The sequence below is a fragment of the Sturnus vulgaris genome, chromosome 13 (assembly GCF_052056855.1).
Source record: "Sturnus vulgaris isolate bStuVul1 chromosome 13, bStuVul1.hap1, whole genome shotgun sequence".
In the NCBI taxonomy this organism is placed as follows: domain Eukaryota; kingdom Metazoa; phylum Chordata; class Aves; order Passeriformes; family Sturnidae; genus Sturnus; species Sturnus vulgaris.
Genome location: NC_142255.1, coordinates 18,229,304 through 18,246,989, shown reverse-complemented (window position 1 = coordinate 18,246,989; position 17,686 = coordinate 18,229,304). Strand labels below are relative to the sequence as shown.

Genomic DNA, 17,686 nt, shown 5'->3' with positions numbered 1-17,686 from the left:
CCTGATGTGCTTGCAATGTGGGTTACAGAGTTGGGGTCCCCCTCCATGTCCTCCCTGCAGGTGCACGGACCTGACTTGGTCTGCACCTGAGGTGAAGGTGACATTTTTCTCCCCGACTCTGAGAGGAAGATACAATTGCTCCCTTTAACCCCCGCCCAGGTCACTACCTGAGAAGAAGACGCTGTTGCACCCTGTAGGCCTCTCACAGTTTCCACCTGAAGAGAAAGCACCATTCCCCCATACCCCTCTTCCAGTCGCTACTTGTGAGGGCAATGCCGTTTCCCCTGTACCTCTCTTCCAATTTCTACCTGAGAACAAGGTGCCATTCCTGTCTATACCCCTCTGGTCTCCCCTGAGAGGAAGATGCCATGGCCTGCCCTACCTTCTCTCGATCAGCACCTGAGGGGACGGCGCCATTTTCCCACTGCACCTCTCTCACAGTCTCATCCTGAGGGGAAAGCACCGTTCCCTCTTCATACTCTTCTTCAGGTTTTTACCTGAGGCAAAAGTACCATTCCCTTTCCTACCCCTCTTCCCTTCTCTGCCTGAGGGGAAGGCGCTATTCCCACGAGCCTTCTGAGTCTCTGCCTGAGGGGAAAATGCCACTGCCCCCTGAACCCCTCTCCCGATCTCTGTCTGAGGGGAAGGCGCTATTCCTCACGATCTTCTCCTGGTCTCTGCCTGAGGGGAAGATGCTACTGCTCTCTGCAACCGTCTCCGCTCTCTACCCGAGGCGAAGGCGCCATTCCTCCAGACCTCCTGCCCGTCCCCACATAACGGGCACAACCCCTCGGGGCCGTCCCCGCTCCCGGCGGCTCCGGGACCGACAGCTCCGCAGCGGCGCGGGGCGGGCGGAGGCGGCTGCGGGGCGGGGCGGGGCGGCGGGGCCACGCCGCGGCCCCGGCGGCGGAAGGGGCGACGCCGGCGGGGCGGGCGCTGCCGCCTTGTCGGAGCGGCCGGTGCTCGGCAGCCCCCGCCGGGCATGTCAACGCCAGTTCCCGGCCCCGGCGAGGCGGCCCCGGGCGCCAGGGAGGCGGCGCGGCGGGACCCGTTGGCCGCCGACCTGCGGTGCAGCCTGTTCGCCGCCGCGCTGCAGAGCTACAAGCGCGACTCAGCGCTCAGGCCCTTCCCGGGCCGCTACGCCAGCGGCGACACCAAGGACTTTGAGGGGTTGGTGAGTGCCGGGGGCCGGCCCGGGGGAGCTGCCTGCGATTTCAGGGCACCTCCCCTCCATGGGAGAGCACGGGCTGCCCGCAGAGGTGAGGGCAGCGGTGCCGCAGGGTCTCGGATAAAGCAGGATGAAGGGTTTATCCGGTCAAGAAATCCAGGTTTAAAAGAGTATTTGGGATTGTGATCGATAAACCCACACTGGGAAACGCCCAGATCCGGTGTGGGCACGTGAAGTGATAAGCGATAGGTAACAAACAGGTAGTGAGCGGACAGGACGGGAGGATGCGGCCTCAAGCTGCTCAAGACTGACTATTCGGGAGCATTTCTATACCGAAAGGGTGGTTGGACATGAGCATGGGCTGCACAGGGAAGTGGTGGAGTCACCATCCCTGGAGGTGTTCAGAAAACATGTAGATGCGGCACTTGGGGTCATGGTTTAGTGGTGGGCTTGGCAAAGTTAGGTTAATGGTTGGACTCAATAATCTCAGACGTGTTTTCCAGCCTTAATGTTTCTGATATTCTGTGAAGTGTTGTGAGAACTTGCCAACGCTAAATTCAAATTCGTATTGAAGGATTTGCATATTACATGGCCTGAACTCCCCCATGTCAGATCCACTGCACATACTGCCCTGTGACAAGCTTGTTTTCTCTCAGGAGTGTGTCTGATTGTTCCTATACAAACCCTACAGATATTGTTGGTAAATATCACTTTTTATAACTTGGCTGCTATTTGCATTCAGAGCAATTGACAAACTTCCCCACAAACTGGATACAAGTGTTTATATCTCAGAACAGAACCTGTTTTTCAGTTTGTTGGGGTGAAATATTATTTTGTTTTCACTAGAGGTCCCTGTTTAATCGCAGTGGCACTAAGGAGCTTGTGCTAAATGCTTCTGTTGTTAGCTTGCAGATACCAAGGCTCTACCAAGCCTGAAAGAGCTTCTGGAGTCTGTCCCAAATACAGATAAAAGGACCTGGGACCTGTTTAGTTGGATTCTGTCATCTAAAGTCTTCATGATACAAAGTACAAAGAAACAGGAGGTAAATTTTGAATTCTGGAAATCTTAATTAGAATTTGGTTTTTAAGACAAACTTACACTTCAGAGCATATTTCCTCCCGCCAGAATTAAGTTGATTATTGTGAGAGGTTGACAGCTGAACACAAATACATGCTTCTCTGTATATAGAGAAGGGTGTTTTTAAGTAAAATTTTCAGGAGTACTGGTTGGAAGAAATAGTTACCACTGTCAGTAGTTGATGATGGGCAGTGATTGTAGTTGGTTACTGCAGTTAACATAATATGTACATGCATGGTTTAGTCTGAGAGTCCAATTCAGGTGTCATAGAGTTGGGTCCTGCTTCTCACTGAGAAAGACAACTCTTGTCTTCTGCCCCAAAAAGAGAAAGGTTCAGAGCCACTGAGGCACTTCTGTAACAGGGATCAAAATAGTTGTAGAGATTAGCAGCAAGATGAAAACAACTTCTGTTTTCATGTTTTTTTCTCTTGCAAGATCAGCTGATGAATATATTGTCGTAGTAGCCAAAGTAGAATCATGAAATTGTCCTTGCATCATAAATTAATTCATAATTACAATTCAGGTTTGGGTTTCTTCTGGAGAGAAGATTTAGGATTTAACTTTGATGGCAAGAAACTGGCAGGATTTTTACTGTGCACTTATTCCTTCTGAATTGTGACAGTCTTGAATTCTAACTCAGAAAAGCATAATCAAAATACATTAAACATTATGAAGGGACAGGAAGCAGAATTTCCATTGAGTAATCTAACCACATAAACCAACATTGATATTCCTTCCTGGTTTTAAGTACAAGAAGATCCAGGAACTCACAGGGATGTCTGGGGCTGCAGTTCCTGCTCCAGACTACCTCTTTGAGATCGTGTACTGTGATCAAATGAACACCAAGTTTGCTGAGACCAAGGGAGAGCGGGACCTTATCTACGCTTTCCATGGGAGCCGCCTGGAGAACTTCCATTCCATCCTGCACCACGGCCTGCACTGCCACTTGAACAGGGTGAGGCTCCTGCCATTGACACCATCTTCCCTTGCTCACTTGCAGCTGGGGCCATGTCTTAAAAATAGGACCAGATTCCTTTTGGGGTATGAAATGTGCTGATGATCTGGCACTGCTGTTTTCATTTCACTGTAGGCCTTTGTGGATGGCTCTGTTGGATTTTGTAGTGCAGCCTGAGGGTAAAAACTGGAAGTGGCATGAAACCCTTTTCACCAGCATGGCAAATTTGACTTTCCTTTGCTTCTTTATAAGGAAGTGTAATTCCTCTGAAAATCCTGACCTATCTGACAGCCTGCAGCTGGAAAGTGCCTGTCTACAGAGAAGGAGGATAGTGGAGATTTTCTGCCTGGCCTTGTGTTTAGATCAGCAAATTTTCAGGTGCTGCTCATCAGTGGAGCCTTCTTAAAATGGTCTGGTTTAGGGAGACATCCTATAGGATTTGCACCTCTTCTCATTTCAGTGGTAGGGCAGTTGAGAGTCCTGGCTTTTTGTATCAGCTATGAGGCAGCTTTGATACAGCACCTGCTTTACACTCCAGTCAACCTGGACTATGTTTTTTCCCCACATTCTTGATGAGTAATGGTTTACAAGATACAATGGACTTACTGGAGTAATAATTTTAGCCAGTGTGGCAAATTGAAAAGTACTTTCCTCTTTACTAGTAAAGCATGGATTTAAAGGAAGTAAAGCCTCACCTTGTTTGGGGAGTTTGGATTACTTGAATGATGACAGTCTCAATAAATCGATGAAATGCCTTTTAAGAACGGTGTAGTCATGTTGATGTGAAATACTTACACTGGCAAACTAACTCCAAATCCGGGAAAGCATGAATCTGTCCACACCAAGTGTTTTGCCAAGCAGCTAATTTGAGGGATGGGGAGAGGGGAGGAGCCCCACCCTAAGGAAGTTTTGCCAGGACAAAAACAGTGCATGGACCTGACCCAACACAGGTCAGAAAGGCCTTTCGTAATTTACCTTCAGGAGCAGAACTGCCAGTCTGAAAGGAAAGAACACTTGTATGTTTTTTGAGGTTTGCAGTACATGATTTTAGGGTAGATTTCTGCTCTGTTTCAGACATCCCTGTTTGGTGAAGGCACCTATCTGACCAGTGACCTCAGCCTGGCTCTGCTGTACAGCCCTCACGGTCTTGGCTGGCAGCGAAGCGCACTGGGCTCTATCCTCAGCTGTGTGGCTGTTTGTGAGATCATTGACCACCCAGATGTAAAGTGTCAGGTGAAAAAGAAAGGTGAGTCTATAACAGTAATAACTGTGCAGTAGTGATATCTGTCCTTCATGTTGTTTTTCTTTCCCTTTTAATATCAGTGGCTTCTCAAGCACTGGATGGGAGACTTGTCACCCTGGTCTGGGCCATAATGTCATCCATACCAAGGATGACTAGGAGTGGTATAGCCTCAAGCAAACTTCTCACTCTATTCTTGGATGCTGAGGGATTCAGGGGAATACCAAGACTAGATCTTTGGTTATCTCATTCCCATTCTTCTGGGGGGTGTGTATGGGGGTGTTGGTTGTTTATTTTTTTTACAGCTACTTGAAGTTCGGCATATTTTTTTCTTTTCTCTTTCCAATTCAGATTCAGAAGAAATAGACAGAAAAAGAGCAAGAGTGAAAAACAGTGAAGGAGGAGACGTGCCACAGAAATACTTTGTTGTTACAAACAACCAGCTTTTACGAGTTAAATACTTGCTAGTATATTCACAAAAGCAGCATAGGAGGTAAGAGCTCAGCTGTCTAGAGGGATGAGCTGCTACAACAGCCAGATAAACACTCATTGTTTAGAAACATCTCATTGTTGAAAAACAGAAAACAACCAAGAAAGATATATTGCACTGCCAGAATTTCTTTGTAGCCCATTTCCTATAGAAATAAGTCTTACACCATCGTGTTGCCTCTGTCGTGCCGTTTAACATTCCCAGGCTCAGCTAAATTTGCTTTTTTACCAGACGTGTAAGCACTTAGAATCTTTGAGAGGTCTAATTATCTGTTTCTGGCAGGAAACTGAGTGGATGTCTGGTAAGTGCATCTCTTACAACTGCCTCAGTTTTAACTCTGCCCTTATCTATCCTAAGTGGCAGTATTCACTCAGCTGTTCAATACCTGCCTACAGGCCAGGCAGCTCCAGACCACAGGGAAAGGTGTGAACATGGGGAGAAAAGACAGGATTGTGCTTGGAGACTTAAGGAAAAGGGATGTGGTGAAAATCAGGCTTTGTTAGTTACAGTGATTGTGGAGCAACTTTCTGGTTTTATTGGATTTGCTTAAAATAATGAAACCTGAGATATTTTTGCCAAGGTGTTTGTGCATCTCTGACAGAATTCATGCCCTTTTCCTTTTTCAGGCCTTCTAATGAATCTTCCTGGTTCTACACCCACCGTTTTGCCATAATGATGATGATGTACCTGCTGTTGCTGATAGTGATAGGGGCCAGCAACTCACCAACCTTCATCTACTACTGGCACAGAATGTTTGACCCGGAGAGATGAACCACCCGAGAGGATAAACTGTTAATTTCACCACATGCCTTACGAATAGCTGATCTGCAGTGCACTGCATCTATTCCAGAGCTCTGGAAATAAAGGTGCCTGGACCTTTCCAGTTCTGTCACCAATATATTAATCCTCATGGCATCTCTTCATTTATTCTTATTTCTGTGTTCCTGGGATTCATGAGGATGCCTAGTACAGCTGAAAAGGATCACAGTGGTGCACCTTAGCATGAGCCAATCGTTAAGGGTCCATGGAAAAAAGGTTGTTTAAGATTAATGAAAATTAAGCATGGAAACACTCAGGTGTAACTTATTTTCTGTCAAGTTGAAGTATGTTTGCACAAGTTGGAAAGGAGGATTCTTCTGGATGTCAGGCAAAGCAACCTGTTGGGAATCTTATCAGTGTGTTTTCAGAAACTGAGTCTAGTGATGTTTGGCTTGTATCAATGCAGATGGAATTACTTTTAAACTTTTAAAACTAACTTTAGCCAGGAATTTTTATATTTGAACATAATGATTATAAGGGGAAAAAAAAAACACCCAACAAGAAATAAAACAACGGCCAAATGGAAGAACTGAAATGGCTTCTAGTATGTTTTTTTTCCCCTCTGTAGAACATTGTTGTGTTTTAATCCCAGCTGGCAGCTAAGCACAAATCCAAAACATTGTTACTACACTGCTATGAGGAAAATGCATTCTATCCTGGACAAAAACAGCACAAACATCTACAAGGCTTGTGGTCTCAGCCATAATCTTTCTTATCCTAGCTTATCGTGCAGATTAGACAACCTCAGGGTTTTCAGCATCAACACTGAATAAGGATTGTTCTTACCAAACTGGGGATTTGTAGAGAATACACCATGTGCAAGTTAGTAGTGCAACATACACAGGAAATGCTCTCTCCTCTCTCCCTCCTGTCAAGTTATTTGTGTTTGCTGTTGTCACAAAGCAACCTACAACTGCCTGAAACAGAAAAAGGAGCAAAGCACTGACCTCTGATTAGTGACTGAGCATGGGATAACCCCATGAAGACCCAGGGATTCAAGGCAAAGAAAAGTCAAATCTGTGCCACAGTTCAGTCTCTCAGTCCAGCCTTCAGTAGATTTGATTAATGCAGATTTTCATTGCACAGTGAACACTAACCACAAAAAACCCCAACTCATCACATATTTCCAGCAAATGAGTCTGTGATTATCTTACCCATTAAATATTTCAAAGAAAATATCTTTTTCTGATGTTGTTCTGGTACCTAATTGCCAGAAATAATGTCCTGGTAATCAGGTTTTTTAATTCAAGGCTGAGAACAAGTTCATTTACAGCAACCTCTCTTCTTGGTGACTGGAGCTAGACACATTTATCCCAGTTAATTTTGCTGCCAGAACAAATTTATTTTTTCACCATACAGCTTGCAAAACAAGAACATTATAATCCAATTCCCCATTGCCTTTTACAGCCCGTTAATAATTCTCACTGTCAAAGCACGCTGCAACTCCTCTTCACCCCAAGAAGTATCCGTGCTAATCGTAGCAGAGATGTGCAATTAAAATATACATAAATAAATAATTTATTGTGCAACAAGTTCAACTACTTTATAATTTACTCCTTTATATTTCAATCCAGAAACTTGGGGTTTGAGACGTGCATGGGAATATTTGCCCATTTTTGGTCTTCCTCAGCATGTTATATTAAATGTTGTGCCATGTAAATATACAAGTTTAGGGGAAGTTATGTGCCAGCCAGAAAACCTGGAGGTATTTGATGCTGTCTAAAGGGTACTGGTTTGTTGAAAGCCTGGTTTGTCTGAAAGAAACCCCATCTTTTGGAACAGATGGGCTATTTGGAAAAGGAGGAGGTTAAGCAGCAGTTGTGGGATGGCTGTCTGCTGGCACTGCAGGGAAAGGCACAAACCTGGGAGCTCCTGAGCCAGATGAAAAGAACACAGCAGGGATTTAAAGCTCTTTTCTTAGGGTTTCTTTGCATAGGAAAGTTTCTGAGAGTAAGCAGAAGTAATAATAGCTCCAGGCTATGTCCCCAGAGAAAAAGCATTGTGGGGGCTCATGGCAGACATGCACAGTCCAGCTCTGCAATGAAATCAGCAGGTATCAAAGGAAAAAAAACAGCTTTTTCTGCTTTGATCAGTTTGAATAGACCAAAAAAAAAAAGGAGGTTGTTGCAGGTGGGGGCTGAGTCCTGATGGATGTGTCTGGAGTATCCCTTGGAGAGCTTGTAGCCCTATCCCTCATGCTCAGGCCTGCAGGGATTCTGGGCACAGCCTCGTCATTGCTTCAGCTCCACAGCTGCGAAGCGAGGCAATAGCAATGGGAAAATATTTTAAATACATTTAAGGTGCTCAGATCCTACCTAGCAGCCTGGCAAAATACTTAATATCCTACTCCCACGCTTGTTTTCTGAGCTCCCTGCTGATTTCAGCATGTGTTTCCCAACGTGGCGAGGTGCAGTCAGCTGGATTAATGCGGGTATTGTGCTGAGTAACTAACAGTATTATGAATTAACCCAAGGTTTGTGTTAGCCTCTTAAGCCACTTGCGTGGCTCTTTGAACATGCACAGTGCTATAAAAACACTAACAGGGAATGAATCAGAATTTCCTCCCGAACAAAGGGCCGCTGTGTTTGGAGCGGGCGGCCCAGGGAGAGGTCGAGGAGTTGTAAAATACAGAGCTACCTGCTCTTATTAATGTGTTCATTACATTACTGTGGTGAATATTAAGGAATTGTTACTGAATCAGACAAATCTGATCCTGGCTGGGACTGCAAGAAGTGTGGTAACTGGTGTTTCCTTGGTGGTAATGAGCAGGTTTTGAGGAAGTGAGAGAATTATCCTTCAACAAGCAGAAATAGATAATATATATTAAAAAGTTTTTTCTCTCTCTCTCCCTCTCTACTTTATATATATATCTTTATATACAGAGATATCCAGAGCCAGCTGAAGAGAAGGGCAGGTGCTATTGGAGATAAAGGGTTTGAGACAATGTGGGGAGAAAGGGAAGCACCACAAAAAGCAGGACCACCTCTGGGGTGGCAGGGGGAAAGAGAGACTCAGGGATTCACACTCCCAATAAATGATGCAAAAATCTTGTGTTCTCTAAAGTGTGACCAAATATAAGAAAAGCAGAATCAGAAATGCAGGAATATTCAAACCAGGCCTGGGCTTTGGTCCACCTCAGCAGGACCCAGACTGATCCCACCTTCCCCGGGGAAGTGCTGCCCACCTGCTTGCTCCCTCTTCCTGCATGCAGTGGGCACATGGCTCGGCAGCATTCACTTCCAGTGACATTTTCTTCTCTCATGAAAGCTGTCACTTTGGGCACCTTGCCCACACTCCAGGCTCCACAAGATGTCACTTTGAACATCAGCAACAGGAGGGAAGGTATGAAAGAGATGGGCAAAAGGAACAGCGCTGGAGTGCCTGCAAGAATCCCAAGGAATGGGCCATGCTTCCCCTAAGGACTAAGGTACATATGCTTGCCAGAATCCCCATTTTCCTACTTTTCGTGGAGATCTTTTTCAACTTAAATTATTGTAAGATCACTGAGTCCCCCTAAATCCAAACCCTCTTTTGCCTTTTCACCCATGGGGTGTAAAGGTGGTGAATCCTTCCCACAAGGAAAAAAGTGTTTCTTGCTCCTCAGAGAAGACCTCTGAGCTCTCCCGTTGCTGGGCAAGAGGAGACATGTATGAGCAATGTTGGATCTGTTCTCTCCCACTCAGCAAAAAGTGGATGAAGACAGTTTTCAGTAGATTAAAGACACTTTCTTGCTTATTCAAGGCTTGCCAGAAAACCAACACACCTTCAAGGTCTGCCTCCCATCATCAACAGTATAAACAAAGAGACCAAAGGAGTGTCTGATGAATAAATTAGCTTCCCTAGTGCAAACCATTCCCATCACCTTCCAAGAAGCCCTTTTTTGCCAGCCTGGCATCAGCCAGCCCCTGCTCCGTTAGCACTGGGTAATTAACATTGAGCAGAATGAGCCCAGGACAGCCAAACTGCGATTACGCATCTCATTGGAGTTTGGATGCTTCCTAAATGGCTCACACTAATCCCCACCAGTTGGTCTGGCTCCTGCAGTTCTAATTGATTTTTTTTTTCTCCTTGGGCTACATGTTTAGCATAAATAATAATTAGTACCAGAAAGGCAAGGGCTGTATACCCAGGTGCAGCTCTGCATCACCCTGAGCACTGTGGCTTCCTGTGTCCTCATTGCCCAGCCTCAGCCAGCTGCAAGGACTGCTGGCCACCCCTCCAATTTCAATAATTTGTTAGCTGGGGCACTGGGTGACCAGTGCAGATCCTTTCTGGCTGATGGGGAGCCAACACCTCTTGGAAGCAGAGTTGAGAAAAAGCCCCCTCAGTGCCCAAAGGAGATTTGTTTTCTTGAGCAAAATATGTCTTCCAGCTTCCTATACACACAACCACAGCAAGACAAGAGTTGTTTTTAAAACAAAGCTCTTTCATCCTGATAAAATCCAGATGCCTATTCAAAGTTGTGGTGGCCACAAAAATAGCCTAGGAACTGCCTCCTGCCAAATCCAGAGCTCCTGAGCTATCCAAAGGTTTAACTAAACTAAGAAAACAATCCACCTGGCTTAAAACTAAATTTCTCTTCAAAAGCAAACCTCACATTTAATAACAATCATCAAAGAATGAAAAAAAGAAATAATCCATTATTTCTAATTACCTGGAAAGGACAACACAGTTGAATAACTCATCTCTTCAACCCACACCCAGAGAAGAGACCTCTGCCTTCACAAGCAACTTTTGGCACAATGGTAGAAAGCAAACAACCCATGTTACTCACCACAACTCAGCTGATCCTTCCAGAAGCCCTCCTTGCCCCCATTTGCCTCCATCTGGCACTAAAGGTGCTCATGGACTCCTCCACCTACCAGCTGCTTCCCATCATCTCCATCATTGGGACACCCCAGACAACACCTGTGGGGTGGCTGCACCTGCTCTGCTGGGACAGAGCTGAGGGGCTGGTGTTGCTTAGGGCAAAGCAAATGTGTCTGGCATGTGGCCTGCAACCTGCCAGCTTGTGTTCTGGGACATGGGGACAGAAAGGTCATGGAGGGGCTAGCCAGTGTCAGGACTGGTTCTCATTACCCCAAATACCCTCCCTCCTGGTTTGCCCTGTGTCCCATAGAGCTGCTGTACAACGATGTGTCTGTCTGTACCACCCCCTTCACACCAGAAAACAGTAGCAGGGACTGTTTTCCCTTCTGGTTCTCTTCAAAAGAGAGAAGAAACCTCACCCCACTGTGGTTCTTTGTACCACTCTTGCCTGAGTCCCTCCATCCTCATAGCACTCCCTCCCTGCCCACCATGCCTGGGGAAGGAATGCACCTGCATTAGTCAACCTCCAGATATTGGAGGCTGGATATTGGATCTTTCCCAGGGCATGTCATACAGCCATGGGAGAGCCAGGCAGGTTCTGAGTCAGGAGATCTGAAACTTCCAGAGAACTTTTCCTACAATGGGTGGAGAAAATGGAGTAAAAACCTATGATCACACCTTTGCAGGCTCAGGGTCACACCATCCATGCAGCTCCACAGCTGGGTGTAGGTGCAAAGGGCAACTTGAAGAGCAGCCACTCCAGAGACAGGACCCTGGACCACAGAGGAGATGGTAAATTTCCTCCCAGGGGTTGATACTGGAAGTGTGGAGAAGCTTGTTCCCAGAATGAGGGCTGGAACATGTGTCAGGTACAAAAATGATGTTTTTCTAGTTGTCACGGTGCTGCCAGAATACAGCAGATGACCATAAATACCCCCAAATATTTTTCACCCTGAGTACAACCAGAAGACACATTCTCAGTTTCTGGCCAGAGACCCTCACTCACCAAAGCTGAGTAGGGAACCTCATCATGACAGTCTCCAAAATGGTCCTACAGGACAAAACAGTCCCAAAGCTGTGCCTGCCATCCCCTTGTGGGTGCATCTCTTCATCAGACCGTGCTGACAGTTGTCCCATTGGAGCCCCCTGATGCCACCCCACCATTTGCAGCACCGTCCTTGATGTTCTTCTCTGAGGCTGAGATGGGTTTGTGTCTCTTTTGCCTGGTGATGGCTGTTTCAATGCCCCTGAGACACAACTGCACGTCCTCCCGAAAGGAAGGGGTGTACAGTCCATAAATTATAGGGTCAGTGCAGGTGTGCAGCAAGCCAAAGAGGAAGAAGCTGTGGTTGACATACTCTGGCATCTTCTGGATCATGGCTGGCTGGAACCAGTACCACAAGCCCAGGAGATAGTAAGGGGTCCAGCAGATGATAAAGGTGGCAACAATCACTATGGTCATCTTGAGAGTTTTCATGCGTGCCTTGGAGATGTGGTCGTTTTGATTTCTTGTCAAACCTGCCAAAGAGAGTCAAAAGGATAGTTGAAGATAGGGGAAAACCATCCATTACTCTGCTTCTGCCAGAGAGGGAAGACCATCTCATAATCTGGTCCATGTCTCACAGGAAGCAGAAGACAGCAAGGACTGGGGTCAATAAGTTTGTGCAAAACTCCTTAGCTTCCAAAGGATGTTGTGACAGACCAAACAATTCCAGGATGGAAAAAGTTCAGTCATGGAAGACATTAAAGGGCTGGGATCTACTTACCTTTATTGACCTTCAGCTGCTTACTGATCTCCCAAAGGATCCGGATGTAGCAAACGATCATGACACTCAGGGGGGTGATGTACAGGGTGGTGAAGGTGAACATGTTGTAGACAGTTTCCTCCCAGTGTGCTCGGAAGCTCCCGTGAGTAACACACTGGGTGAAATTCCCTCCTGGGATTGTGTTCAGGTGGAAGAGGAAAAGCTGAAAAGGAGAGCCAAAGAATAACTCAGAGAGGATTTGGAACACACCACATCCTGGAGATGCTGCTGGCTGTGCAGGGAGAGCACATCCCTGCTGCTGTTGGACTGGGAGACAGGCTCTGGGCACCTAACTCATGGCTTATTCTGGTGCTGGTGGAGTCCATGGATTGGGATGGACTGGTTGGGGATGCTGGGTTGGAGAAGCCCTTTTCCAAAACCACCCCAGTCTAGACAAACTCCATGGGGAGGGCACTGAACTTTACCTGGGGCAAAGCGAGGAGCACGCTGCCACCCCAGGCAGCGCGGAGCAGCATCCCATTGCGGCGGTGAGCACGGGAGAAGGGATGGAGGATGGCTGCATGCCGGTCCAGGCTGATGACCACCAGTACCAGGGCAGCTGCATACATGGCAAAGAGCTTGAGGAAGTTGAGAATCTTGCAGGAGATGTCCCCTCCATACCACTGCACTGTCACATTCCACGCCGCATCCAGGGGCATCACCATCACTGTCACCAGCAGGTCGGCCAGCGCCAGGCTAAGGATCAGTGGCTGCACGTGGGATTTCCTCCTCTTCCTCAGCAGGCTGCCCAGCACTGCTGTGTTGCTGCCTGCTGCCAGCAGGAAGAAGATGGCTGTGATGATCACACGGACCTTTGCCGCTTGGGTGAACCGGGGCTCCACCCAGTACTGGGGGTACACAGAGGCCGAGACATTGGTATCCTCCCGCGTGGTGGGGCAGTGGGGAGATGGAGGAAGCTGCTCCTCACTCATCCCCTGCTGAAACACAAGCAGCAAGGTGAACCCCTTCTTAAGGGCTGTGTAGAGTGCTGCAGCTTCAACATATGGGGAAGTGGGGAGATGGTGGGATCTGCACTGGAGGTACCAGCAGCAGTCTGTCCCATCCTGTCCCTGCCTATCTCCTCTGTGTTGCCCATTTTGCAAAGCCACTGTGCTCCCCCACCATGGTGACCCAGCCTGGCCACCGTCTCTGGCTCACCCCTGCTTGTAGCTACAGTGACTGCTCGCACAGACATATATTTTTAGCTCTTTGCGAGGTGGCTGAGCAGCTGGGAAAGCAGGAGTGGTAGCCAGGACCATGGAACCAGTCACTGTCTGCCAGCATCCTGCTGGGAATTGGTCATACCAGAGCTGGTTGAGCCTGTTTTGGGGCAACTGTGCTCAGTTCAAGGACTTGTCCTTCCAAAGGGGGTTTGTAAGCAGTGCTCAGCTTTTTAGAAACCCCACAGCCCTTCCTATTAATGTGTTAAACATTTTTGGTCCACCTCCATCTCCACTGCCAGATCTGGGGTCGTGGGCAGGAACAGCTGGGGGTGACCAGGCAGGGAGAAGGGGCATCCCACACTGTCCAGAGTCTGACAGTGGCTCCTGGGAGAGGATCACAGTGGCATCTAGGAGCCTGGACCTTCCCAGGAGCCAAGCAGCACCAGCGCAACATCTCTGTCCCCTTTCCGTCCTGGGGGCAAAGCAGGAGCAGGAGGGGAAGGTAGAACCCTCCCTAAACCGGGGGTGGCTAGGGAGTGATGGGCAGTGTGGTTGTCCCCCACACTTGATTTCATTGCCCTATTTAACTGAGCAGAAATCGTATTTTAAGGGCAAATATTTCCAACTCCTGCAGCCACAAGCTGTTTACAGTCCCAGCTGCAGGTACAGCACATCTCCTACTGTTACAAGCACCTTCCTGTTTGCTGATTCCAAAAAAAAGCATTCCTTACCTTTGTACAAACAACAGGAACAGCAGAGATCAAATCTGTCTCCCCAGCTCTGCAGATGCCAACATCTTGCAGCAATGCACCCTCCTCCAGCCCTACCACCCACACCTAGAGCCCCCTTCCCTCGCTGCCTTCACCCCTCCCTCCCCAAAGACCAACCCAACAAACAAGCAGCAAAAAGAAAGAACAGTTTAAAAGCACCAAGTTGCTTGTCTGGAAGAAACGAGAAATCCGTGTCCCGGTCAGGATTTATCCCAGCGGATGGGAACATACCTGGCATACGCATGCCCTGATGCTGAGAGAAGATGCTCCGTGTCTTTCCCACGGGTCCCCCACCGCTGCGGTGCTGAGTCAGGATGCTCCAACGTTTCCTTGCATCAGATCCCTGCAACAAACCTTGAAGCAGTAAAATTTCCCCTTGCCAGCAGCCAAGCCGGGAGCGACGCTGCTGTTAGCACAGGCATATGCAGGCATCTGGAGATGGGAATGCTGCTGCAAACACCCCCTGCACTGGCAAGCCAAGAGCAGGGCACACCGAGGCGGGCACCCATGGGCAGCCTGGCTCAGGCAGCCACCATCAACCGTTCCCTTGTTAGCTTAATGAGCTGCCCACTTAATGAGCAGGCAGCAGTGATGATGACAAAGCTGCTGTAACGCAAGAAATGGCCAAAATTCAAAACGTTGTGGTCAAATGTGGCTCCATCAGGGAGGGATAAGTGCCAACACTCCCTGTACTGGTTTGCTATAAATACAGAAAAATGAGTTAATTATCTTGGGAGTTAGTGATGAACATCCCGTTGCTCAGACAACCAAGAGACTCAAAGACTCTTGCACACACCTCAGAGATGCTCCTGGACCACACGTGTCCATGGAAGTATCACAGGTACATGCCTGGACTGGAAATGCTGTAAGGAGGGAATTAATAAGGGGAAATATGGTTCATTTTGCCATTTTAATGAATACACTTCTTTTCCTGCAGTCTATCAGTTGCTCTTTCTATATTTCTTGCAGCATAACACAGTGAGAGGGAAGCACCTTGGGAGGGACAAAGAGCTCAGAAGAGCTTAAAAAATATGACATGCAATGCAAGGACAGGGAGGGAAACTGAGGACATCCTGCTCTTCTGGCCAGCAAAGGAGCTGTGGGGGTGAAAGAGGGACAGCCCCAAGCCCTGCTGGGGCCAGCACTGGCATACACACTCCCAGGAGCTTTGCTGGGACTTTAATGACATGCAGATAGACATTCACATTTTCCAGGCTATTAAATTAAAGAGTACGGGGTATACAGGTCCCTGCAGATCCCAGGCTGGCAGTAGTGGCTCTGCATTGTTCCCCAACAGGAGGAGATTCCTTTCTGGAAAAGGTTTTTCATCATTAAAGCTACTCACATTTATTTCAGGAGGAAATGCCTGAGCTCAGAGAGTAGTTGCACCATCTCTAAGGCTGCTGTGCTGGCAGGAGTGCTCCTGGGCACAAGCAGAAAAGATATTTTCCCCTTTTCTAATTTGACACTTAAACCTTTGTGGATTTAAGAGTCAAATTCTGTGGCAGAGGGACCAGCTCCTGAGCCCCAGGTGATGCTGGAGGTGCTGGACCATGTTTGCCCTGGAATCCCCTAAACTCTTCATCACTTCTGCATGGAGCTGCCAAAAGGGATCAGGATGGAAACTCTCTGTTCAGAGCCACAGAGGGCAAGTCCTGCATCCAAAATGCTTTTCAGACTGGGAGAGAGGAAAGCAGACCCTGTTGGCACTGCCAGAGAGCACCAGCCAGCTCTGCCACATGGGATGGGACTGTCCCCATCGCCTCCTTACCTGACAGGGGCATCACTCACTATTGCCTTGGGAACGAGCCTGGCCCTTGGAAGAAAAATTTCACAAAATCTGCACAGACGTTGGGTGGAAGCATGTTTGTTCCAGCAGCCACCTCCTCCTGACATTAGGCTCCTGCTTAAAGCTGAGATTAATTTGGCCCCACACACTCATCCTTATTTATCCTTTCATTTAGCCCTTTGCACCTGCACGAAAGCAATTAAATAGCAAGTCAGGAATGTATTCCCTGTTTGTCCTTTGTCCTGACTGATGGTCTTTTTGTCTAGAAATGTCGTCTCCATCCCTGGCTGTATGATGCAAGAGAGGGACAGGATTTTTCTTGAGAACTGTAAGCCTTGCTCATGCCACAACAAAGCCTTTAGTCCCTGTTCAGAGAGGATTTTTTTAGCATACCATCACACAGAAATGTCCTGGGCATGTATTAGCAATAAGTCTTATTTTAAGGGTGGGGTCCCTTATTGAAATTACTCCTTTTCTCCAGCGTTTGCACAGTAACCCCCTTGTGTTTTCTCTCTTTTTTTTTTTTTTGGTCATCTCCTCAAAGGTCAGTTTGGATGTTGTCTGCATGGCAGCCTTCAGCCGAATCTCTGAACACTGGTTTAACGATCAGAGGGTTTTGGTGTCCAGGATTAGGAAACAGTGCTGGCAGGCAGGGCTTGTTTCCATACATCCCAGCTTGGCTCTTCCCGAAATCTCCTCCTCTTGGGATGCTGCCCCAGTACATCCCCAGAGCTGCAGTCCAGCACAGGGTCATGAGGGGACAGAGCATCCCCCAGTATCCCCAAATAGGACTGACCACCCCAAATCCCTATGGATCATCCCAGGATGCTGGAGAAAACAGAAGTCAGGAACCACACTGGGTAATACAGTCACAGTGACAATTTCTGCACGAGCAGACCTTGAATAAAAATGCAAGTGCTCTGTTTTTCCATGGTATACACGGTGTATATATTGGGATCTCATCCAGGGAGAGCAGCGTGGGATATAATTTCCATTAACCTATTGCAAACACGGGGCAAGGAACCTGCTGCTCTTTATCCTAATAAATCACTGCTGGGGGCTTGGCTTCCCAAAGAGAAAACTTACTTTCCTCTCTGAGAGAAACTCCAGCTGCTGGTTGTTGTGGGGAGTAAGGATGGGTGATTCTTCTGCTGGACTCATCACCCACACCCTCCCCCCCAGGCAGGTACTTCTGCCAGGCTGGCTGCCCAAAAACTTCCCTTTATTCAGAAAAACCTCATGATTTCAGTGTGTTTTTAATGCTGATTCTTTTCTCCCCCCCTGCAATTCTTCTCCTTCTTCTCCAAACCTTGAATTGTCTTAGGAGCAGCTCATCCAAGGAAATTTTTGTCTCATACTGGACTCGAAACAGAAAGTCTAGTCAGGGACATCTGACATGCAATGTTTTTGTGAGTAAATACCAGCGTCCATGAAGTCATTTCCCGGGGTTAGAAATGAGCTCACCTCTGGAACAGCTTCTCTTCTTACCCAAAGTTCACAAGCCAAGCGATTGGGAAGCTCCCACTTTTCAGCCTTTTCATTAAATAACAGCATCATAAAAATTAGCATGGTGCCACTGTGCTGTAAGTTACAAATAGGT

The 17,686-nt window shown here is 47.6% G+C and overlaps 2 protein-coding genes across 5 annotated transcripts in view; one reads left to right on the top strand and one right to left on the bottom strand.

The window, feature by feature from the left end:
* LOC106852127 (gonadotropin-releasing hormone II receptor-like) overlaps positions 1 to 16,662 on the bottom strand; it is a 44,019-nt gene extending 27,357 nt beyond the window's left edge. The window contains exons 1-4 of one of the 4 annotated variants that reach the window (XR_015806586.1): positions 14,529 to 16,662; positions 12,790 to 13,302; positions 12,326 to 12,527; positions 11,238 to 12,077 (exon numbers count right to left, since the gene is read on the bottom strand). Coding sequence is in view for 3 of the 4 variants with exons in the window: in XM_088172668.1 (XP_088028794.1) it covers positions 11,671 to 12,077; positions 12,326 to 12,527; positions 12,790 to 13,296 (1,116 nt within the window). In the remaining variant the exon portion in view is untranslated. Of the gene's footprint in view, positions 1 to 7,071; positions 12,078 to 12,325; positions 12,528 to 12,789; positions 13,303 to 14,258; positions 14,316 to 14,528 lie in introns of those variants that run through there. The other 3 variants (XM_088172668.1, XM_088172669.1, XM_088172670.1) reach the window with 3 other exon arrangements.
* PARP16 (poly(ADP-ribose) polymerase family member 16) lies at positions 915 to 6,285 on the top strand. Its single transcript, XM_014874655.2, has 6 exons — positions 915 to 1,174; positions 2,074 to 2,211; positions 2,995 to 3,201; positions 4,276 to 4,447; positions 4,793 to 4,934; positions 5,558 to 6,285. The coding sequence occupies exons 1-6, from the start codon at positions 983 to 985 to the stop codon at positions 5,700 to 5,702; spliced, it is 996 nt and encodes a 331-aa protein (XP_014730141.1). The 5' UTR covers positions 915 to 982; the 3' UTR covers positions 5,703 to 6,285.
* Positions 16,663 to 17,686: the final 1,024 nt, after the last annotated feature.